Source organism: Toxorhynchites rutilus, chromosome 2, assembly GCF_029784135.1.
Source record: "Toxorhynchites rutilus septentrionalis strain SRP chromosome 2, ASM2978413v1, whole genome shotgun sequence".
Classification (NCBI taxonomy): Eukaryota; Metazoa; Arthropoda; class Insecta; order Diptera; family Culicidae; genus Toxorhynchites; species Toxorhynchites rutilus.
In genome coordinates this window covers 244,570,610-244,596,513 of record NC_073745.1, presented here as the reverse complement: position 1 = coordinate 244,596,513, position 25,904 = coordinate 244,570,610, and the positions used below count along the sequence as shown (strand labels likewise).

At 40.8% G+C, this 25,904-nt stretch overlaps 3 protein-coding genes across 3 annotated transcripts in view; 1 reads left to right on the top strand and 2 right to left on the bottom strand.

The window, feature by feature from the left end:
- LOC129764553 (uncharacterized) overlaps positions 1–25,904 on the bottom strand; it is a 132,007-nt gene that overhangs the window by 24,620 nt on the left and 81,483 nt on the right. The window lies entirely within an intron of this gene.
- On the bottom strand, positions 10,912–11,466 carry LOC129764565 (cuticle protein 19-like). Its single transcript, XM_055763766.1, has 2 exons — positions 11,359–11,466; positions 10,912–11,300 (listed from the first exon to the last, which is right to left on the bottom strand). Exons 1-2 carry the CDS (start codon positions 11,365–11,367, stop codon positions 10,971–10,973), a joined length of 339 nt encoding a protein of 112 aa, XP_055619741.1. The 5' UTR covers positions 11,368–11,466; the 3' UTR covers positions 10,912–10,970.
- Positions 11,817–12,424, top strand: LOC129764563 (cuticle protein 19-like). Its single transcript, XM_055763765.1, has 2 exons — positions 11,817–11,868; positions 11,934–12,424. Exons 1-2 carry the CDS (start codon positions 11,860–11,862, stop codon positions 12,261–12,263), a joined length of 339 nt encoding a protein of 112 aa, XP_055619740.1. The 5' UTR covers positions 11,817–11,859; the 3' UTR covers positions 12,264–12,424.

Below are 25,904 nucleotides of genomic sequence, written 5' to 3'. Positions count from 1 at the left end.
ATTTTATCGTGCAAATCAACATTTCACAGGGGGTCCTGTATGAAAAATCGATATGATGATTTTCATTGGCACCCAAACCATACGTTTCGCCTCGTATTCCGAAAAAAGAACCCAGAGCGTCAATTTTCGACAAAAAAATCTAGATGACAGTAGATCTCGACGTTTCATGCAATTTGAAGACATTTGGCATCAACATTTTTTTTCGATAACCCCAATTTCCTTCACTTAAGGGGGGAGTGATTTTTCGGTTTTCAAAAAATTCAAACTTTGACCGCTGTGCGACACTACACCCAAACTAACGTTGGCTGAAAACATTTCATCTTTGGCAGAAATGATGCCATTTCGTGTGCTGGAGGGTCAAATGCGCGAATAATGATCTGTTTAAAAGTTAAAAATGGTTTGTATGTATGCGTGCAGACATCTCTTTCTGTTTTCTTTTCTCATTTCATTTGGGATTGTGCAAAAAAAAAAGTCCATACGACGTTAATGGGGTGGAACCAAGGCCGGCTGGAATGCAAAGCTGTTTCAGACGGCCACACTATCCATATAGCTGCCAGCGCTCTTATACGAAAGCGTGATAATATTACACCTCATCATAAAATGAAGTTGGAAAGTATTTTCTAAGAGGATAAAGAAAAACATGAACGAGAATATATCTTTCTCTGTCTGGGCCGTGTATTTGACAAACTATACGAAAAGCTTTCATATGCTTTCATTTAACTCTTTGTGGTCGTTTGTCTGCTGTCAGCCACCACAGCAAGAAACCATGCTAATCTAATATTTTACTCAACCAAGTATCAGTTTATTCATTTCCTGAACGAAGCTTGATGTCTAGTGAACCTGTTCACGAATCAATACGGTGTCCTATGAGTAATAGATAAAAAAGTATTCACCCACACAAGTCAACGCACAGTGCGTTGAATGCATGGAAATGTGGGACAAAAATCATAACAGCAGAACTTAGTCATTTAGACTTTGATGTGATGGAAAAGATTGTTCATAAGTATCAGAACTACTGTTTGCATAAATGTCTCATGTTATTGGAATAATCGCATGAGTGTCCCAAGGGACAAAATCTTTGTTTACCTAAAGTGAAAAGTTCTGATCAATCGGAGATAAAGTTCTGATCAATTCGGATCATTATTTGAGTAACTACTGGTTCACACTATGCTGAAGTAGTTGTGTTTAAAGAGCAGAATACTTGTTTGTATAAGTGTCGTATGTCATTTGAATAATCTCATGTAAAAATATTTGTTGAAAGTGAAGTGCGGATAATAAAAATAAAATTATGTATTGATCATACTTCATATGTTAATACATATATATATATATATATATATATATATATATATATATATATATATATATATATATATATATATATATATATATATATATATATATATATATATATATATATATATATATATATATATCTATATATACATATATATATATATATATATATATATATATATATATATATATATATATATATAGCTTGTTGGAAAGGTATTTTTGTGCGCTATAATATAGTCCTTGACAGTGATTTGTTTGGTTAAGTCGTTCGTGAGTTATAGTGTCGCAAATATGGAGCAAAATAAAGAGAAAATCCGACATATTTTACAGTACTACTATGACAAAGGCAAAAATGCATCTCAAGCTGCCAATAAAATTTGTGCAGTTTATGGACCCGATACAGTTTCCATTTCCACCGCACAACGATGGTTTCAACGTTTTCGTTCTGGTGTAGAGGTCGTCGAAGATGCTCCACGCTCCGGAAGGCCTGTCGTCGAAAATTTCGACAAAAGCGCTGAATTAGCCGAGAAAGACCGGCATAGTAGCAGCCGTAGCATCGGCCAAGAGCTGGGGATAGGTCATCAAACCGTTATTAACCATTTGAAGAAGCTTGGATTCACATAGAAGCTCGATGTATGGGTGCCACACACGTTGACGCAAAAAAACATCTTTGACCGTATCGACGCATGTGAATCGCTGCTGAATCGCAACAAAATCGACCCGTTTCTGAAGCGGATGGTGACTGGCGATGAAAAGTGGGTCACTTACGACAACGTGAAGCGCAAACGGTCGTGGTCGAAGCCCGCTGAAGCGGCTCAGACGATGGCCAAGCCCTCATTAACGGCCAGGAAGGTTCTGCTGTGTGTTTGGTGGGATTGTCAAGGAATGATCTATTATGAGCTGCTTCCCTATGGTCAAACGTTCAATTCGGACCTGTACTGCCAACAACTGGACCGCTTGAAGGTAGCAGTCATGAAGAAGAGGCCATCTTTGATAAACAGAGGCCGCATTGTCTTCCATCAGGACAACGCCAGGCCACACACTTCTTTGGTGACGCGCCAGAAACTCCGGGAGCTCGGATGGGAGGTTCTTTTGCATCCGCCGTATAGTCCGGACCTTGCACCAAGTGACTACCACCTGTTTTTGTCCATGGCGAACGAGCTAGGTAGTCAGAAGTTAGCCACAAAAGAGGCCTGTGAAAATTGGCTATCCGAGTTTTTTGCCAATAAGGAAGCGAGCTTCTATAACAGGGGTATTATGAAGTTGGCATCTCGTTGGGAACAAGTCATCGAACGCATAGCTCATATTTGACTTAAAACAGATGATTGTAACTAATTTCATGAACAAATGAAAATTAAAAAAAAATACTTCAGGACTTTTTTGACAGCCTAATATATAGTTCACAAAAAAATGAATATATCATAATATTGCATGTATCACAGGAAAAATAATCCCGACCAGTACGACACCCATGTCCAAAGCGTTAAATGTGTCTCCTTTTTCGCTCGCTCATATTGGTTCCAGCATATATATTATACAAATGATATATATGTATTGGGGAGTAGAACATTTTCTGTTACTTTTCAGCTCATGAAATCATTCCCTCCGCGAATCATCATTACGTTACACGATAGGCACATAAATGCGAACTCGAGTAACATCTATCATTGGACAACATTGTTTCCTTTCTTTATGGACCGTTTCAATTCAACGTTTTACCTTCGCACATCAAAACTTGTATATAACTTGTTCAGATTTGTTTTGGGCAAAGCTGCGATTGCATATCAAGACTTAAAAAATTTTGGTTCTTGTAACACAACTGATGAATATTGTCATGCATTAATTACTTAATCTATCTTAACCAAAAATATCTTAACTTAATACTAAATGCGCTTAAATCGATTTGAACTTATTTTCTAATTAATTTAGTTACCTAAAATTTATATCTAAATCTATGATGAATATTGAACCCGATCTAAAGGGATCACCCTAGAATTTCTACCTAAGAGATAAAGCGAAGAGAGAACAATTCCGTTCGATGTCCACTAGTAGTGGACACTGTATATATAGGCTAGGATAGGAAACTATTGTTAAGAATAGGTCAGTACAAAATATATCGTTGGAGAGTGAAGTCAACCATCCAGTGTTTTATTGTGCAGTCGCGAAATAAGCTTCAAAGAAATTCATAGAAGAATTTCATCTAGAGATTGGATAGTCCCCCGAATCTCCTGTAATTCGCGGTTGTTAGTACAACATAAGTGCATCAAGCGCAACTTGCAGTGCACAAGTGGCCGAGCATCATCATCGTTGGAGTCAACGAATTCAACGGATAGCCAGCGTCGGTGTATTCCACCATTGCATCGCTTCTTCTGGGCCGTCGTTTATCGCCGGTGGAAAATCCTTCGAAAAGGAACGGGTAAGCCCCATCATTTGGTCCTTCGAACCGGATCGAAGGTACCCCCGACCAGAAAGGCAGGTGTGGTGAGTACACCATTTCGTATTTCTTCCATGCGCTGGCAGTTGATTGACCTGCAGTTGAGGTCAATAACTTGTGAAAGCCAAGCCTTTCGAAGCCATTTTGGACGCGCACAGTGAATAGGCTAGACAGTAGGCAGATTTCTCGACCCGTTGGCAGTGGCGAAGCAACGGTGTGTGCAACTGGAGAAGTTCCAAGAAAAATTAAAACCTGATTTGAAAATAAAATACATTTAGTGAATTGAAGTTTCATTTACCTTTATATTTGGGTTATTCGTTCGTGTAGAAAGTGGCACACCGTGACGGGAAGGATTTATTCGTACGATTTGTGTCATTTTCCGATAATTGCGCCGTGTAGAAGACGGTACAACGCGCCGGGAAGGAGTCCGTAATCCGATTTACGTACCGTTCTTCCGAATCTCGTTTTTCCGCATTCGATCTGTGGTGGTAGTGAAGTGGTGATAGTAATCGAGATGTCCACCAAACCAGAAAAGAAGTTGGCCGAATGCCTGATGAAGCGCAAGGCATTGCTCGTCGTTCGTGATTCCGTCGAGAATTTCGACAATCAAGATGACGTATACCAAATCCCGATCCGTGTTGAGGCGCTGGACAGAGTCTATAGCGAGTTTTTGGACCTTCAAACGGAGATCGAGAAATACGATGATGTTGAGAAATTTGAGGAGCATCTGCAAGAGCGAGAAGCATTCGAAGCGCGATACTGTTCGGCCAAAGGGTTCCTACTGATGAAACGTTCCACTGATCCCAACCAATCAGCATTGAATGCATCCTTCACGGCAAATAATCATGCTTCTCAAGCGGGATTCCACCTACGCTTACCCAAGATTGGTCTACCGAAATTCGACGGAGGTTTGTCCAGCTGGCTTTCTTTTCGTGATACGTTTACTCCATGGTCCATTCCAATGCGGACATTCCGACAGTAGCGAAGCTGCAATACCTCTTACAGTCATTGGAAGGAGAAGCACACAAGCCTTTCGAATCGACCGATATAAGTGCGGACAATTATTCTCTAACATGGGACGCTTTGCTAAAACGATACGACAACAAGCGTTATCTGAAGCGTCAACTATTTCGAGCTCTGTATGACCTCCCGTCCCTCAAGAGAGAGTCACCTCAAGAGTTGCATGACCTGGTTGATGATTACCAAAGGCATGTGAAGGCCTTAGCGAAACTGAACGAACCAGTCATCCACTGGGATACCCCGTTGATTAATCTGCTAAGCTACAAGCTGGATTCAACAACCCTCCGATCCTGGGAAGAAAAAACGAGTAGCGCTGATAATGTCACTTACGAGGAGTTGATCGATTTCCTTTATCAGCGGGTCCGAATGTTGAAGTCTGTCGTCTCCGATCTGCAACACCGCTCCACTCCACCCGGCCAAACCAAGGTGGTCGGTCCCACACCGATCCAGAAGAAGCCATTCAAGATGGTATCTAATTCCGCCACGACTGAAATCAAGAATTCCGCTCCGTACTGTATTGCATGTCCAGAGAACCATCTTCTGTTCCAATGTCCAACATTCTCCAAAATGTCCGTTCGCCAACGCCGAGAACTTGTATCCCAGAAACGTCTATGCTGGAACTGCTTCCGCTCTGGACACCAAAGTCGGAATTGTACGTCCAAGTATGATTGCCGAAACTGTCACCAAAAACACCACACCTTGTTACATGCAGCTGCAAACCCGAAGATTCAATCCGCTCCTATTGTCATGTCTGGTCAGCTATCCCTGCAACCGAATCCATCCACGTCGACCGTCGTCGAAACCCCAGGATCAGCCAATCCAAATCACCAAGTGAGTCTATCGGTGCAGTCCAAAAATCCACTGTTTTGTTGGAAACAGTTAACCTTCTTGTTGTGGACCAGAATGGAAAAGAGCACTCTGCTCGTGCACTACTAGACTCTGGTTCAATGTGTAGCTTCATTACAAAGAGTTTGGCAAATTTACTCAACCTCCGTCGCACAAAAGTAGACATTGCCGTGTCTGGAATCGGTGAAGCATCGAAGCAGATCAAACGCAAGTTGACTGCTACGATTAAGTCGAAGTTGATTTCATACAGTACCACTCTCGATTTCCTCATCCTAAAGAAACCCTCAGTTTGTCTGCCAACTACACCGATTAATGTTTCCTCTTGGAGATTCCCAGAAATTCCGTTAGCCGATCCACGTTTCCACATTCCAGCCGACATTGACATGATTGTCGGTGGGGAAGTCTACCATGACCTACACACTGGTGTCACGATTCCCTGTGGTGAAGGGCAGCCTGTATTCGTCGAGACATTGTTCGGATGGACTGTTTCCGGAAAGGTAGCCATCCAGTCATCCGAAGCACCACGTGTTTGTCACCTCACTACTGTGGACCGTAACCTGGAACAAGCACTCCAGAAGTTCTGGGAGTTAGAAGCCGTTGAACCGTGCTCCAAGTTAACAGTTGAAGAAAATATCTGTGAAGAACTGTATACCACTACCACCACTCGCGATTCGTCGGGTCGTTACGTTGTCTCCTTGCCACTCACCCGCGATCCGCTCGTCACCCTCGGTGAATCCCGTTCAATCGCCGAGCGCCGCTTCATGAACCTCGAAAAAAGATTAGAGCGAGATCCAACCACCAAAGATGCCTACTGTCGATTCATGGAAGAATACGAACACCTAAACCACATGAAGAAACTCGTGGATCCTGTAGACGAAACCAAGCCACACTGCTACCTCCCACACCATCCGGTGTTCAAGACATCCAGCTCCACCACGAAAGTTCGTGTCGTGTTCGACGCGTCGTGCAAGACGTCGTCTGGATTCTCCGTGAACGACTTACAGCTAGTTGGACCAGTCGTTCAAGAGGATCTACTGTCGATCCACATCCGATTCCGCATCCACCGAATTGCGTTCGTCGCCGACGTGGAAAAAATGTACCGGCAGATCCTGCTGCATCAGCTATTCCTTCGATACCAGCTCATCCTTTGGCGTTCCAGCCCAGATCAACCGATTGCTACGTACGAACTGCAGACAGTAACGTACGGTTTCGCGTCGTCTCCGTTCTTAGCGACTCGCACCCTCCAGCAGATTGCGCAGGACGCGAGTAAGACCTATCCAGCCGCAGCCGCGGTAGCCCAGAAGGATTTTTACGTGGATGATTTCCTGTCTGGTGCCGACACTGTTGAATCCGCCATCCACATCCGCCAAGAAATATCTGCCATGTTTGCAGCGGCAGGCTTTCCGCTCAAGAAGTGGGCATCAAATTCATCTGGTGTTCTAGCAGACATTCCCGAAGAAGATCTAGCGTTCACGCCGTACCATGAGCTTCACAACGACCAATCCGTTTCCACTCTCGGGCTCATATGGGAGCCGAGAACAGACATGATGAGCTTTAAGGTTCAGCTTCCACTTCCAGCACCCGTTTTGACTAAGCGGAAGGTTATGTCGTACGTGGCGCAAATCTTCGACCCACTTGGCTTAGTGGGACCAACCATAGTCATCGCTAAACTTTTTATGCAGCGTCTATGGGCGTTGAAAACTGAAGCCGGAGATTCCTATGAGTGGGATCGTCCTCTTCCTCCTCGCTTGCAATCCATGTGGAAGGAGTTCCACGAAACGCTAGATACTATCGCCACTCTTCGAATTCCACGTTGTGTATCTGTAGCCAACGCAACCTCATTCCAGCTCCATTTCTTTTCCGATGCCTCACAGAAGGCGTATGGAGCATGCTGTTATGTGCGTTCGGAATCCGCTGGGATAGTCCATGTTCAGTTGCTGACATCTAAGTCCAAGGTAGCACCGTTGGCCAAACCACAAACAATCGCACGTCTGGAGCTATGTGGTGCAGTGCTGGCATCCAATCTTTTCAAGAAAGTAATGCACTCCATCCAAAAATCCGCTGAAGTTTACTGTTGGACAGATTCGTCTACTGTCCTACACTGGTTGGATTCCTCGCCATCCCGATGGAAACCCTTCGTAGCTAATCGGGTGGCCATGATCCAAGAAGCTACCGAATCATGTCACTGGAATCACGTTTCCGGAAATTCCAATCCTGCTGATCCACTTTCCCGTGGCGTCAATCCGATTGACCTCAAGCAAAATTCCCTGTGGTGGAACGGTCCGGACTGGTTATCCCTTCCACCATCTGAGTGGCCTGTTAACGAGATGCCATCGCTCGATCCTCGTTGGATGTCAGAGGCCAAACCCATGGTAGCCATGGTAGCAACTGTCGACTCAAGGTTTTCCGATACATTGTTCTATCGGTACTCCTGCTTCAGCAAGCTTCGTCGATGTATTGCATACTGGATGCGATATTTCCGTGCCTTGAAGGCCTCCACCAAGAAGACCGCCATCGAACCGTTCGAGACCTTGACCACTACCGACTTCCGTGAAGCAGACATTGCGCTCTGTCGACTAGCTCAGCACGAATCGTTTCCGGATATTTTCTGCGGGGAACGCATTCCTATATCGTCACCATTAAAGTGGTTGAAACCGAAAGTCGACAAGGAAGGTGTCATCCGAGTCGGTGGGAGACTCGGCAATGCCGCCGTGTCCGAAGATGTGAAATTTCCGATTGTCCTCTCGTCGAAGCATCTGTTATCCACTCTAATAGTCAAATACTATCACCATATGCTGCTGCATGCTGGTCCCCAGCTGATGCTCGCCACGATTCGCCAGAAGTTCTGGATCATCGGTGGTCGTAACCTGGTTCGCCGTATGTACCATCAGTGCCACACGTGCTTCCGTAGCAAGCCCGTTCTAGTGCAGCAGAGTATCGCCGATTTGCCTGCGACAAGAGTGACGCTCACAAAACCATTCGCCATATGTGGGATTGACTACTGCGGTTCCGTTTATATAAAATCTCCGGTACGTAACCGGGCTCCAACTAAGGCATACATAGCCATATTCGTATGTTTCGCTACTCGCGCCGTCCACATCGAGCTTGTTTCCGATCTATCTACACCGGCTTTCTTGGCCGCCCTGCGTCGTTTCGTCGCCCGCCGTGGAAGGATGAACGAAATCCATAGCGACAATGGCACCGCTTTCAAGGGTCCAGCAAATGAATTGCGTAGAATCTATGACATGTTGAAATCCAGCGAATCCGACCGGAAACAAATTCTCGACTGGTGTGCGGAAAACGAGATCATCTGGCGTTTCATCCCCCCACGAGCACCGCACTTTGGCGGGCTGTGGGAGGCAGCCGTCAAGTCAGCCAAGCATCACCTAATACGTGAGATTGGCACTGTGAATGTTGGCTATGAGGACATGTGCACCCTATTGGTTCAAATTGAGATGTGCCTGAATTCCAGGCCCCTGGTTTCAATTCCGTGCGACCCGTCAGGCCTAGAAGTTTTGACTCCAGGACATTTCCTGATCGGAACCAGCCTCCAAGCCGTCCCGGAAAATAAGTTGTGCGCCATCCCAGATAATCGCCTGACGCATTTTGAGCTCGTTCAGAAGCGATTCCAGCGAATCTGGGCCCGATGGGCGCCAGAGTACCTCCAAATGCTCCAGTCGCGAGCAACGAAATGCAAGTCCCCAGTGACCATCACACCAGGTACCGTCGTAGTCATCAAGGACGATAATCTACCTCCACTCCAATGGCCCCTCGGAAGGATCATCAAGGTACATCCGGGGAAAGACGGAGTGGTACGTGTCGTCACCCTGAAAACCGCATCATCCGAAGCAGTCGTCAGACCCGTAGCGAAGATTGCACTTCTGCCGAGACTGGAGAATCACCATCCGAATCCAGAAGAATGAGACCTGGTAGAGCACGCCGAAATCTGCTCGAAGCCTTCGTGGGAATCAAGCAGGTGATTGCGGTTCCAATACCCTATATCTATCCTGTCAAGTCTACCTGGTCTTTTCTATCCCCAGATAATGAAACCATTGTCAGCAATCATGGCTACAACGCATTCAGTATCCGGTAAACCATAAACCGTCCGCTACCGAGCAGCCTTGTGCTTCAGTCGCCTTCTCACAACACCCGAGATGAGTCATTTGAGCGATGAAAGAATTGATTTGAATTTGTAAGAGAGTTAGTGTTGAACTAGCCTGGCCAGTTCAAGGCGGCCGGAATGATGAATATTGTCATGCAATAATTACTTAATCTATCTTAACCAAAAATATCTTAACTTAATACTAAATGCGCTTAAATCGATTTGAACTTATTTTCTAATCAATTTAGTTACCTAAAATTTATATCTAAATCTATGATAAATATTGAACCCGATCTAAAGGGATCACCCTAGAATTTCTACCTAAGAGATAAAGCGAAGAGAGAACAATTCCGTTCGATGTCCACTAGTAGTGGACACTGTATATATAGGCTAGGATAGGAAACTATTGTTAAGAATAGGTCAGTACAAAATATATCGTTGGAGAGTGAAGTCAACCATCCAGTGTTTTATTGTGCAGTCGCGAAATAAGCTTCAAAGAAATTCATAGAAGAATTTCATCTAGAGATTGGATAGTCCCCCGAATCTCCTGTAATTCGCGGTTGTTAGTACAACATAAGTGCATCAAGCGCAACTTGCAGTGCACAAGTGGCCGAGCATCATCATCGTTGGAGTCAACGAATTCAACGGATAGCCAGCGTCGGTGTATTCCACCATAGCATCGCTTCTTCTGGGCCGTCGTTTATCGCCGGTGGAAAATCCTTCGAAAAGGAACGGGTAAGCCCCATCAACAACTTTTACAGTATCTTCAAAGTTTCAAATAAGAACTTATGTTAACTTACTTGATTGGCGTTAACGTTCCCTGTGGAACTTTGGTCGTCTCAACGTATGCATTAACTAACGTCATTTATTAATACTTAGTTGAGATTTCTTAGGCCAAATAACACGCAATGAATGTATTCCGAGGGACAAAATCTAAAATACGCGTGACCACAGTGCAACCCTGCCTTAAAGGAATATTATTCCATTGGGATCCAACTGGTTTCGACCATAACCATGGTTTGTCCTCTTACCTCCAGGTGTTGTAGTGTCCTGTGTTAAAAAAAAGGGTGGCCAACTCTAAACAGCTCGAGTATGAATTTCTTAGAAATAGGGATGAGAGGAGGGGAAATAAAATTCCACTTTCCATTTCGATAAAATATCATTTTAGTACAACTATGAATATTTAGATTAACAAAATTTAATGGTTTAATTTGAGCTGGCAGTATATTTTCACACATTTTCAGATGGTCTTCTTTGCATCACACAACATTAGTAATGTTGATGAATGTTAGCGTAGCTTTCTCCATGTGGATGCTTTCCATGTCCCTCACGCTGAACATGGGGCTGGAAACCGAGCTTATGATCCGATTTATAATCTACAACGCGATGCGTACCATCGGCCTCGTCCAGAGTGTACTGACCCTTTACCAGATCCCCATCGCGGTGCTCCCACTGGCTCTTGTGATCTTTGGTGTGTTCATCCTTGACGCCGTACTCGAATTTGTATTTCGGATAAGAGTGATAATCTTCATGGCCGTAATCTCCTCCAAATCCTTGGGCGGAGGCAAAGACAGCCAAACAGGCAACCAGTACGATGATCTGTTTGGGAACGATTGGGAGTGTATAATGGAATGCCAATAACTGATCGATACATTACCTTAAACATCTTGGATCTCCTGTGAAATATTTACTCTGCTTAAATTCCTTGCTTGACGACAACTGATACCAAGTCTAATTTTTCGCCGAACTTTTATATCAATCTTGTTAAAGTAACAAGATTTGGATTTTCGTAACCGTTTTCACAACCGGCTTATATGGCTATTCTTTTCTCATTCCTCTCATGAACGTTCACGGTTTGGTGATATTTTTGAAACATACATACACCGCCCCTATTTTGGTTTGATTTCCAATTTCAGCATATATAGTTAATTGAGATAACAGAATTGACCACATATTGTAGAAGCAACTAATCAGCGAAAATTAAATTACCTTCTGCGGTGGCGTGTTGTCACGCCATCGTTGAAAAAAAAACAAACGAAATGAAAGCTGATAACTAATTCGAATAAGTTGGTATAAAAGTTCTACCATTGTCTGCAGTTAATATCAGTCGCTAAGAAGCATTCCGGTAGTGCAGAAAGCAGCAAACAGGAGATCCAAGATGTTCAAGGTATATTTCAATATTTCTTATTTTGTTGGCCTTTGGTCGATAATTTTTGGCTTCGTTACAAACAGATCGTCGTTCTGGTTGCCTGTTTGGCCGTTGTTGCCTCCGCCCAAGAGTTTGGAGGAGAACACGGCCATGAAGATTACCATTCTTATCCGAAATACAAATTCGAGTACGGCGTCAAGGATGAGCACACCAAGGATCACAAGAGCCAGTGGGAACATCGCGATGGAGATCTAGTGAAGGGACAGTACACTTTGGATGAAGCCGATGGAACTCACCGTGTCGTTGACTATACTTCGGATCATAAGACTGGTTTCCAACCGCATGTTCAACGGAAGGGACACGCCCACCACCCACATGGAGAGAGCTGGGTGAAAATTGATCAGCACTATTGAGCGACCGAATTTGGAGAGAATGTTTTCCGATAAACCGTTTCATTTTCATTATTGTTTTGTTTCATTTTCTTTGAATTTAAATATCTCGTATAACTTTGAGTTCTAAATGGCATGAAAAAAATATAAAAAGCAATCCGTTCTAATGCAGAAATACAATACGACGATATTTGATTTCATAGTGCAGAATGACATCTTAAATTTCAACGTGTAATAATGTTAACCGAGGAATAAGTTCTCGCTGTTTTCCGAAACACGAAGTCATAAGAATTGTTCTGTGTCAGTGTTGTTTAAGATGGTAGCCCATATGAAGGAAAATACTATGAATATCTTACTTGGGATTCAGATTTTACATTTCGCCGAGGTGTAAACAAAATTATAAAGGAGTATTTTAAGGGAATTTTATTGCATTACTTTATAAAAAGAAATGAAAAATCTGCACCTAGTGCATATACAAATAACGTTGATACTTAACGAGTGTTCAATAAAAAAAATGAGAATTTCTTTCGGAAAAATTGTAAGGGGTTGTACCTAGGACACAATCGCATTTTCGACGTAGAACTACACAGTTATATTATGCAATCCGCTTGTTTACCACTTCGAATATTATTTTAAAATGCATCAACATTTTTGATGATGCCTAGCACTAACAAAATATGTGAACGGAAGAATTGTCAAACAATCATTGTATTTTACATTTTCCTGTGAAATTATTGCACATCTCATGTTTACGTAGTTCTCGAACCGCGAACGTTCATCCACCTCAAGTATCTGAAATGATTATTTTCCAGGCTTCTCAGTTTAAAAGTACGTTTAAGGTAAACATATTCCGGTCGGCACAACGACAAGTGAGTACAAAAGTGCTCAACACCAAAAAATACCCCCGACTTGCATGTATTTACGAAGCGGATTTCCACAGGAACATCGATTTTGAAGTCTGTGTTGGGGAAACCGTAAATCGGGTCAAACAAAACTTGGCAGTTAGTGCGTTTAGATAACGCTTGACATTTTACTTTTTTACAGGGTTTTCAAACTTTAAATTAGCGCTCACCATTCACAGTTACCGTCTCGTCGTCCTCATTTTCAAAGAAATACGGCCCGATGACTCCACCAGACCATAATGCGCACCAAACAGTGACTTTTGGCGGATGCAATGGCCTCTCAACAATCACGTGTGGATTTTCTGAGCTCCATATACGGAAATTTTGGGTGTTCACATACCGAGCTCGAAATGTGCCTCATCGCTGAAGAAAATTTGATGCGAAAATTAAGCATTTTGCTGCTGTTGTTCGTTCACCCAATCGACGTATGCCCGACGGATTCCATGGTCACCACGCTATAATTTTTGTACCAGTTGGACTTTATATGGATGTAGGTGTAAGTCCAAATACAAAATTCGCCACAATTATGTGTTTGACAAGCCTAATTGCTGACCACGCCGTGGAATCGAAACATTCGGGTCTTCCTCAACACTGGCAGCAACAGCAGCAATATTTTCGGCCGAACGCACATTACGATGATGCACAGGTTTCACAATATCCGCTACGGATCCAGTTTGTTCGAATTTGCGCACTACATTAACGATTGTGTGCTCTGTAGGCCGTCCATGACGACCAAAATCCGTCCGTAATGCTCGAAAAACATTTGCTGGGTTTTCATCATTTTTTTAGTATAATTTAACAAAATTAACACGTTGTGCGATGCTAAAACGATCCATATTGTAAAATGGCAGACATTCAACTAACGATATGACGCTTTGGTTGACAGCTATGTCAAACGGTTGTCAGCGCAGGCCTGTATACTTTCGGAAGCCCGAAATGGAAAACCCTGTACAATTGTTCATCTCATGAAAAATAACATTTTATTAAATGTGATAGACGCGTAGAAATATTTCCTGTCAATTAATGCCAATTATTTTTGTACACCAGGGCACTGAGAGAGCCGAAAAAAACCGCGATCGGACGACCCTGGTACAAGTTGGTCGGGTTCCGTTCCTTGGGTACATACGGTATCTGTTTTTCCTCGAGGTACGTCTTCTTGGCGTTATGGGAAGATGCCTTATCCGGCTAGAAGACGTACTTACCATCAGAATGAAAAAAAACGGAATCAGAATCTTCTCCAGGCACTCCTCCTGGTACATCTCCTGATTGATGGCAAGTGCGCTCGGCTTGTTAAACCAGGGCTTTGAAATCCTATTGTCGGAAATTGCAATATATAGCACCACCCCTAAGGGTGTGGACGACTCGTCGCTGGTATAGTACCGGTCCCGCGATAATTCTTCGCTATCCACCGGCACTGAGATTTCACGGGACCTCTGGGGATCTTCGTCGGACGGCTACTAACCGGTCTTCCGCTCGACCTTCCGGGATGCCATGATCCGGTAAACAGTGCTGACCGACACATTTTCGTCCCGAAAGTGGTCTACTGTAAATTTTTTTTTCTTGACTTTCACGATTTTTGGAGAACCGTACAACGCGCTCACGGAGTGCTTTTGTTAAGACGTCATTTTTGATCGAACCAACAGCACCCGAGCGAAAAGAAACGAACGACCCGTTTCTACGGAGCCCAGAGAGCAATTCTCTCGGTGAGAAAAATTTACGCTCTTATTTTTTTTTTTTTTTTTTTGAAGAAAGGTATTGAAGTCATTCTAATTTTTCGTCGGAAACAATAATCAGACCAAAATAAAGATATGAAGATAATCAGAATTTATAAAACTTTCATACTTTACGGAATTGTAACAACTTCACAAAAATAATATAAAAAAGAAATATTGATGCGATTGTTAAATTGGTTGAATATAAAGCAAGCAAAGTATCAAAATTCAAAACAAATAGTTCCATACCTCTCACGCAGAGATCACGAGATCAATTCTCACTCCCGAAATTCTTCTAAAAATGGAAGTAAAAGAGACGAACCAGCCGAAATGTGTTGAAAGTCACTATAATAGAGAAAAAAAACACAAATGATGGGTTATATCTATGACTACCGCTAGAATGGTAACCATTTGCTTTAAGTTGCATCTGAATCAATTCTCAATAATGTTCTGTTCTTGGTTTGATAGGACTTTGACCTGAAGGTCATTCGTCTCTTAATTCTCAATGAATGAATGAATTGATTAATATTCTGAAAGACCGCTGAAAGTTTTTTCTTGTTAGTTTGTGAGTGGATGAGTATAAATATGGAATTTTATATGCACATGCATTTCACCAACAGATTTTCGTTTGATGTTGTTGAAAGCGGACACGGCCTGCTGGGGAGCGTCGAATGACAATGAAGTGTCTTTGTCAAGGCAGTTTGTATTGAAGTTGTTCGCATTGGTCCTTTTCAAGGCTAGAGACGAATTAATTGAAAAAGTTTACAGTCTCTATAATTCAATGAATCTCTCTAAGTTTCTATAATTCAATCAAAGTCATGAAATTCGGCTCTTTTGAACTTTTTGGTGGTCCTGAATAAAATCGAAGCGCCTTGATTGTGCGTCCGTGCTCGGGAACACATATTCCGTTCACCAAAAATACAATCGTATTTTTGACGTAGGACTATCGTTGATTCAGTGATCATTTGTTTGAAGTTGAATCTGAATCCATTCTGAATGAATGACCAAATGATAATTTGAGGCACTTTGAAAACGAGAGCTCTTTCGCTTGCATGTTATTTTCAATGCCAAGAGGAGCTGTCAGTTTATTTTGCAGCAGCGATATCTTTCCGGATTCTTCTCGAAGTCCACCACCAGTGGTTAATGCTAACTCGATAACCACCTGTTAATTGCACATGATTGAAAAACCACAAAATCAATTGTATTTGGTCGCAGTATTATATGGATAGAAACCGTTAAAATAAACTTTTTCGCTTGAATGTAATTTTCAATTCCCAAGGGATCTGGCAGATTATTTTTCAGCAACGATAATATCTTTCCGGAATCTTCTCGATGCTGGATGGCAACCAAACAAAAATAGTTCTGCGCGTGTATGTGTGTGTGGTGGCTGCTCCGATGTCTCAAGCGGAACCGTTTTTCGGTGCTGATACTCTCTTGATCACCTTCTCTTCTCCTCCTGCCTCCTGCCTCCTGGCTTTTCTGCCCTCCCTCACAGTTCCAAACAAACTGCATGTCTTTCAGGTCAGGTCAGGCTAGGTAATGAATCTCTCGATCCCTTGATTCCTTGCCGAAAAAGAATAATTCTCAGAAGCTTTCCTGTTAATTGCGATCAATTGAAAAATCACAAAACCAAATGTATTTGGTTGCATTGTTATATGGATAGAAAACATTAGAATAAACTCTTTCTTATCAATGAATTTTTAAATTCCCACGGGAACTGACAGAGTATTTTTCAGCAACGATTAGTTCTTTCCTGATTTTCCTAGATACTCGAAGCCCACCAGTGGTTAATGCTAACTCGATAACCACCTGTTAATAGCACTTAATTGAAAAATATTTGGTCGCAGTGTTACATGGATAGAAAACATTAAAATGAACTCTTTCGCATGAATGTATTTTTCAGTTTTCAGGGGAACTGCAGACTATTTTTCAACAAAGATTGCATCTTTCCTGAAATTTCTCGATGCTGAATGGCATCCAAACGAAAATAGTTCCGCGCGTGTATGTGTGTGTGTTGGCTGCTCCGATGTTTCAAGCGGAACCGTTTGTGGCATCACTCTCCTCCTGATGGATTCCCTTTCGGCCTAAGGTGAACAAACAGGCTCTTGGTGACACCGTGACAGAGCTTCACCACAACAGCGACAACATGCTCCAATCACTGTTCAATTATAACTGAGTGAATTTCCGAGTGGCGCTCGCTTATATACCGATTGGTGATTTCAATAGCCTGTTTTGAAAGCAATTTTAAGACTATTGAAACAAGTTTTTGGATCAAAAAGTAACAAGTATATAACGCTTAGACATTTTATCTTTCGAATGAAGTGTTAATCATACCATTTCGTTCAGCTGTTTAGGGGCTATTAACGCTCAAAATCTCGGTCTCCGGCATAACGCTTTCGTTTTCGAAACTTTGATTCTACACCCCGGTATAGAAATGAAAGACGTAGTCCTACGTCAAAAGTACTCATGGCTTGCATGTACCTGCTCTTTGGATTTCCCTAGGTGTTTTGATTTCAGTTCAGTCCGAGGGCAGAAAAGAGATGTGATTAGGAGAGAAGAGCATAATGCATGTGAGCAAGACCATCCTCATGTCACAATAACAACTTAAAACTTTATAGAGATTCTAAACATTGAAAGTTCATTCGTCTCTAGCCCTGAGAAGAGCCCTTGTGGAAAAAACTGTAGCACCTTCTTCGCCTGCCTTTAAAAAAGATTTTCATTGTCGTTCTATGCTCCTCAGCAATCCGTTTCCGCTTTCAACACCCTCGATCGACGTTCTTGATGGTTTTCCGGGTCAGCGCCAGCTTTTCTACAGATTTGTGTGATTTCGATAGCCGATAGTCAAGGCAATTTTCAAGGTATTGAAACAAGTTTTTGGAATGGATTTCTCCTTGGATATACTCAGCACAAATAATACCCCCTTCACACTAATTGGAAACGACGATCGATGGCGGCATTCGTAAAAAAACTAATTTTATAACTGCTGTTTTCAACAATGTGGTTTCTTTGATATGGTGAAATATCCGCTACACCATATCCAACATTTCGTATTCTCCAATTTTCAAAACTATAGTCAATGACATCTATCTGTATCGGATTATCTTCAATACCTTGGTTTTCGCTACATGCTCTGTTCAAACTGTAAAAAAGAAATGTGATTGGGAATAAATGGATTTCCGAACGGGTGTCAGCTTATGACCCATTCCTGCGTGACGTGACAACATTTAGACTCACTAAAAACAGTTTTTTTTTCTCGTTTTCATATCATATATTTTTACCATGATGATGTACTTGGAAATACAGAGATACAAACATACATACGAACAGTTCAAGCTAAATAAAACAGTTTAATAAAATAACTTGCTATTTTGTGATTGTGGCCTTCTTGAATTTGGATTTTTTCATTATCTACTGTGATCTACTATTCAAGCCCTTTCATTTAATACCCATATTCATCGGGTTTTGAGAAAATATGCAGCCCGCCATTTGATAGTGACAGCCATCATAGATTTGCATTTTTCATAAATAACTGTATTTTACTAGTCAAGTCCTTTCATTTGGTACCCATATTAATGGGGTTTTGACATAAAATGTAGTCCGCCATTTTGTAGTGGCAGCCATCTTGGATTTACATTTATCATAAATAACCGTTTTGAGAAAATTTGTAGTCCGCCATTTTGTAGTGGCAGCCATCTTAGATTTGCATATTTCTTAAATAATCGTATTCTACTAGTCAAGCCTTTTCATTTGATACCCATATTGATGGGGTTTTGGAAAACCCATATTGAAGAGGTTTTGAGAAAATATGTGATCCGCCATTTTGTAGCGGCCGCCATCTTGGATTTTCAAAATCATGAAAAACGCAGTTTTATAATGACTACCGAGATAAAGGTGTGTTCCAAATTTCAGATCAATCGGTCAACAGGAAGGGGGTCAAATTTCTATTAATGTGGGTCAGCGCTACAGACAAACATGTTACAAACATACAAACATACAAACAGATTACAGGGCAAGCTAAATAAAACCGTTTTAAAACAACCGTTACTACTAATAAAGCCTATTTGCATTATTTTTTTTAAAGGGTTATTTGATTTGAGATTATAATCAGAATAGCACGATTGCAATGTAGCAGGTCCCGAAAGTAAAGCAGTTTGCGTTGCATCGAAAAAAAGATGCATAGCCTGAGACGAGAATTGTCTAGTGTAATTTTGCCTCAAAATGGTCGCTGGGAATTTGTTAATAACATATATTTTCGAAGCGCTGGTGTAGTCTTAGTCGATTTATGGAATGGAACGCATGCTCTGAAAATTCTCCAAACGATGACGGGAAAAGTTTGGTATTGCGCTGACAACAACAGTTAAGTTGGGATACTGTAGCTGGATAAAGTACAGTTAAGAAGCTTTCGAACTTCTGCCTACTTAATTTTTTGAATATGTGATTTGCAGAGACGAAAAAAATCTTTTTTTATTTCTATTCATTTGTTCACAAAAAAAGAACATGTTTATTTCTTGAATTGTTTTTTTATCATTAAAAAAAACATCAAATATAAAATAAAACTAATATAAAATTGAATATAAGCCGTTCGCCGGTGTTGCAGAGACTCCATCGACATCAGGTCGCCATCGTTCGCAAGAGATTTTTTATTGCCATTTGTTCGTGAAAATGAATTGGGCAATTACTGGTTCCAACAGGACGGCGCTACATGCCATACAGTGGCTGCCACGACCAAATTATTGCGCGAAATGCTCCCCGGAAGATTAATATCGAAAAACGGCGATTATGACTGGCCACCGAGATCACCTGATTTGACGCCTCCTGACTTTTTTTTATGGGGATATTTAAAATCCAAGGTATACACTGGTAAACCAAGGACCCTGGCTGCGCTGAAAGACAATATCCGACAAGAAATTGCTGCCATATCGGCCGAAACATTGGGCAAAGTGATGGAAAATGCCGAAAAAAGGGCACATTTTGCGGTCAAGGCCAGAGGCGGTCATTTACGAGATAATCAAAAAGTAGTTAGAACAAATCTCCTTGGACCAAAATAAATGAATTTCAAAAAAAATAATTTAAAATTCCACTTCTTTACTTTGCTATTGCAAAAACAAATCCTTCCACTTTAAATGGCCCACCCTGTATTGTTTTATTCAATATAAGAAATGTTATGGAGTGCCGAAATCGATTGACTTTAAAATTTTATCGATCCATTATGAAATGACTGAGCAATAAGCACTTGAAATTGGACAATTTTCACGATGTGCTTCATTTAATCCTACGTCAAAAAAAAAAACAATTGTTCCTAACGTCCAACGTCCTTACGTCCATGTCCCCAAACTCAGACCCTTCTACTTTTTTGAATTACTTTTCTCAAATGATAACGATTTCGCTAAGTATTGAAGCTTAATAAATTTTAAAAAACATATATTCATTTTGGTCAATACAATATACCAAAATCATACGTCAAACTTTATTTTATATTTTAATGTTTTCATAATAAAAATATTGTCAAAAAGGGGACATGCTTTAAGCTTTAACTATTTTTGATATCAAATTCAATATTTCAGTAAGATTTTTAACGATTTAACATTTTAATAACTTTTCTGTACATCATGTTTTAATTAGAAATCTGAATTTCGGTTATAATTTTTTTCTTTCAAAAAAGGTGATCCATATGCTTCCTTGTCCTGATTAAAACTGGTCATTTGATAATGAAAATTGTGATTAAAGGTAGCCATTTGTACAAAGTTTCAAATTGATGTGGAATTACTCTTATTCTTTATTTCATCTCTCTGTCAGACTGATGTTGAATATGTTAATTATAAAGCTGATCATCATAGTTCAAACATTCCTTTCTAACTCATACAAAAGGGTACAAACAATATTTCAGTATAATCCTTAAATTACCATTCATTAATTTATCGAATTTATTAAAAGATAATTGAAAACTTCCGAAAATTATCGTCCATTGAAATTCTAAAATAAAAACTCCTACCAAACTCAACAACACGAAGCTTTCCATCGACTTCGAATGGATTTCCCTTGTGGGTCCTCCTCCTCGTTGGAAAGCCCTTTCTGTTGACTTCTGTTGGCGGCATGCAAGCTGAACTCTAGCGTATAATTGGACAGAAATTGGAAGAGACCCTTCAGCCGGTCGTATTCTGCTTCGTAGTGGTCAGCCAAAACGACGACGGTCAGACAGATGATGAAAGTGATTATCTGAGGAATAATTATTGGAATACACGTTCTTAGGAATTGCTTCATCAGAGATTAAATTCAGTTACCTTGAGCATCGTTTGGGGATCTGCTTTTCGATAGACGTATGTCGAAATGCAGCGAGTGCTCGCCGACCGCTTGGTTTTTATATTGATCGGACAGTTTCCATTCTATTCTTAGTTCCACAAAACATGGTTTTGGGCAAAGGTATGAAGAAGTAAACTACCTCGAATCTATTCGTTCGTCATGACTGATTCTTGTGACGAGTTAGCAAACAATTCGATGCTGACAAAATTATTCTGTAACGAGTGATGGTCTCCAAAAATCGCACATATTTGCGCTCAATTGGGTGATTTATTTGAGCAACTTTGCAACTGAAGGCTTTTTGCAAATTGTATAACTCCGTCATCGAAAGCGAAAGCGTTGGAAGAGAGAACAAACAAGGAAGCAGAATGTATAAAAAATCTACGTTTGTCTGAATCCGACGTCAGTTCTTTAGCAGCTTTCCAACGGTGCAACCCACCTGAATCACAGGAGATCCAAAATGTTGAGTGTGAGTAAGTTAATTAATGGTAATGATAGTTGCCGCATGAATAATTGCATTTCTCTTGCCAGATCGTAGCATTGGTTGCCTGTTCGTCTGTTGTTGCTTCCATTCAAGTGCACGAAGGAGGAAGTCATGGTCCTTATGGAACGCTTAATTTTCCCACCTATAAATTTGGGTACGGCGTGAAGGATGAAAAAACTCACGATTTCAAGGGCCAGTGGGAGCATCGGAATGGTGACGTGATAAAAGGACAGTACACCGTCGATGAGCCTGATGGCACCCATCGGGTGGTTGAGTATACGTCGGATCTCCAGAACGGTTTGAAGGTGTATGTTCGACGGAAAGGGCTCGCGCATCATCCGCATGGTGAAAGTTTTAATAATTTCGATTTCAACTATTAAAGATGCATGGCGGTAAGCGAATGAAAAGATGGTTGTTAATTTTTTGCCATTTATTAGAGAGAATTCAAACATATTTGAAATCTGACCATCATCTTTATTGGAGTAATAAAATGAGATTGTATAGTTTTTATAGCACCGCTTTCTGTTTGTTATTGTTTGTGAGATTCGAAGTACCATCTGATTTTTATTCATTCTGAAATCATAAGAGATTTCATTTTGGCCCAATTCAAAAGATCTCCTGTAATCGCACTTCGATATCGAAACCCATTTACTTTAGTTCTGATGTTGAACAAAAATACATTGAACAAGAGTAAAAGGGTGTAAACAGCAGAACTTTGCGATTGTAAAGAGTTTCAATTTTCAGTTTACTGCTCATATGTTTTCAATCATAAATCACACGAGACAGATAATATTCCGAATTGTACGGCTTAAGCTGCGGTTACATTGGATACAATTTTATTAGAAAATGTGGCCGTACGAATGCATACGGTCGTGTAAAGTGAACAATTACACAAAACTATATTGTTGTGATTAAATTGCTTTCCCTCCTTTCGTACGAACTCGTCTGCTTCGAAAAATCAAAATTATTTGTTTTTTGACGTAGGATTACGTCTTTCGGGAACATATTGGGGTACAAATTAAAAATCGAAAATCGAGCACATCGTGAAAATTGTCCAATTTCAAACGCTTATTGCTCAGTCATTTCATGATGGATTAATGAGATTTTCGCGTCAATCGATTTCGGCACTCCATAACAATTTTTTATATTGAAGTAAATAAAATTTGTCATGAAACTAACTATCGAACAATTGAAAAATCTCAACTCCTATCCTAACGGAAATAACCACTTCTGATTGGTCGAAATGGACGACACATGCGGCGGGTCCCTAACAGAGACATCAAAACCAAGTTGCCTGGGGGAAATCGGCATTGCAAATACATGAAAATAGGGGGAGCTTTTTTCCCACCGAAATGTGTTTTCTAACAGAGATTTTAAATCAAGGTGCCTGAGGAAATCGGCATTGCAAATATATGCATGTCGGGGACATTTTTATATTGCAAGAGAGGTGAGTGATACGATAAATTCTAGCAAATAAAATTTTAATTTGGAACTTGAATGTTGGTTGCTTCGTGTAATTTCATTTCAATGATTGATCGTTCATTGTGAAAAATTTAGCACAAGTGTGAGTATGATGTATGGTAGCAGCTGTGTTGAAAATGACTTGATATATGAAACGATTTATTTCAATTTTAATAAATAAAAACCAAGGTTTGTTCCCGCTCGCGAACGGGTCGTTAGGTTTAATCTTGTTGTGTTCATTTGTGTTTAATCTTGTTGTGTTCAAACTGCCACCAAAGCAGTTTGTATAAAGAACAAACTTTTTTCTTCTGCTACCTGATGCCGTTTTGCGATTGCGTTTGCCACTCGCCACTCGCTGCAACTGCCTGTTGTCTTGATGTCCACCGAACCGAATGTGTTCTGTTCCGAATGCGGGTTTTCTTATCGTCGCGAGCAGCTTTGCCAGCTAACTCGATCACTTCGGCGGCCGAAACTATATAACGCCGGCTAGGTGGACTGGTGCACTGGTACTAACGCGCTCGGCCTAGCTACCCTTGCGGGGAACTCCAGATCAACACGGTTCGAGCGGGATTTTGCCTTTCCCTTCACTTTTCCTCCTATACCATGTCCAGACATGGCTGCTTGGGTTGGTTTGTTGATGTGTTGTGATGCGAACCGATGTGGTGTACGGTTTGAATGAGAATGATCGTTACGGAAGGAAGGAAGGTCTTGTATTATAGAGACTTTAAACTTTTGCAGTTCATTCGTCTCTAGCCTTGAGAAAGGCCCTTTGAAAACTCTACTCTATTCTACTCCAGCGCTACCACCTCCACCCTCTTGCCTTAAGAAAGGCACTTGATCCCTCGCCGTCCAGCTCGTCCAGCAACGATGTTGTCCAGTCGGTGTCCACACAAAGAATGATCGTTACGGCAGCGGAGCGGGGATTTTCAAGCTGACTGGCTGGCTCGAGAATTTCGCATGTGTGAGACTGCGACCAATGTTTCGTTCATTTTTTTCTTTTTCCTTTCCAATCATGCTTCATTGTATTTCGCTGCTGCTCTGGTTGCCCGTTTTGGTCGGTACGATTTGAGAAGCACAAAATGGACCAATCAAAAATGGGCACATAGTGCATTTTGACAATGCTTGATATTTCACAATTATTCAATTATTTATCTCAAGAAAAATGTAATGTTATTCGTTATGATATATGCGTGGATATATTTCCTATCAATTGATGCAAAAACCTTTGCGATCTATTGAGAAATGCTCGAGTTATAAGCGTTCCAAATCTTGCATTTTTTCCTACTTGTTCAGTGCCTAGATTTCCATTTTACCCCCTATATCTTCCGGTTAGACGTAGTCCTACGTCAAAAAAATTGTTAAAATTCGCATTGGGTTGAATAAACACCCAGAAAGTAAAAAAATATAAAAGAAAATTACCTTTTCCATTTCAAATAAGTTTTCTCTATATCAAAGAATAATTGATAATTGTGTTCGGTATTATCTTATATTACATTCGTGAGATTTTCTATTTATTTCATCCATACATAACACAGGAGCCATCTCGTCTAGGATCACAAAGGGTAGTTTTCATCATATCTCGTTCCACTTCGGTATCTTTTATCTGATACGCACCATCCAACGACTGTTTACCATCCTTGTGTCATCATCACTCGGTAAACACTGGTGGAGTGAACAAACCATACCTAACAACCAAACAAAACGGCCCTTTTCAGGGCCACCAAATCATTATTAAAGAGTTTTACGATGTAATTCTTCAAACATATGCAAAATCAACAGATAGCCTAACGGAATCCTACGTCAACTATGCAGTCGTGTCTCGGACACAACCCTCCTGTGACTTTTTTGAAAAATATTATTGGCAACCCTGACAGGAACAGTGTTTGCTGAGAGCAGAACAGAGGGCGTAAAACAGTATATTAACGTTGACGTCTTTGATGTATGCGTAAGTCAAAATGTTTTCCCTATTTTTGGATGCTCTGTCATTCATGTTATACACAAACTCGCCTCTCGCTTGGGGAAATTTTGTACTAGTGTGCGGCTTCTCCAGATAGATCTTTTAATGACATGTTCAAGCTCATTTGATGTCACTGTTGGGAAATTGTGCTAATTATTTATTTTGGGTTTGTTGCTTCCATTTGAAAGATGAGAAAATTTAGTACAGGATGTAGTTGTGAAACATCTAAATTCGTGGATTAAAAAAACATTTTTGAAGTGAAAAACATAGGAGTTAGTGGTTATTGTTGTTATTAATAATTTCACCCTATAATACATAGTAAACATGACCGATTCTGTCAACCAAATTGAAGCTCTCTAACTGCTATACAATTTGTTCTTTAAGTTTATTTATTTTATTTCATTCATTTAAAAAAATTCCCATTCCTTCATTTAAAATCTAAAAAGCACGATTTTTACTCTACTATACTTATAATAACCAATTTATTATCACCTTAGCTTTGAGATAATATATTTTTTCATAAAGTAAGTCTCATTTGAAATATATTTCTTTTTAAAACTGTATATACTCGAGTCCGTCCGGTATATGGTGTGACATCGCATAACATACGGGAAATGGCATTTGAATTGTCTATAATAATAAGCTTACTCATCTGTGCAACCTCAAAACTCGTTCAGCTGGTTTCGCGGATTCATGAAGCGACTAAAAAGTCACATTCAATAATCATTGTCATCGAATATTCAGGACATACTACATGTTGGGTAACGTGATCCTTTTGTACCGTAAAATTTCGTTGCAAAAAAGGCATTGTATGGTCTCAATGTAATTCTTCTGGTTTGGCTTCTGGCCAAG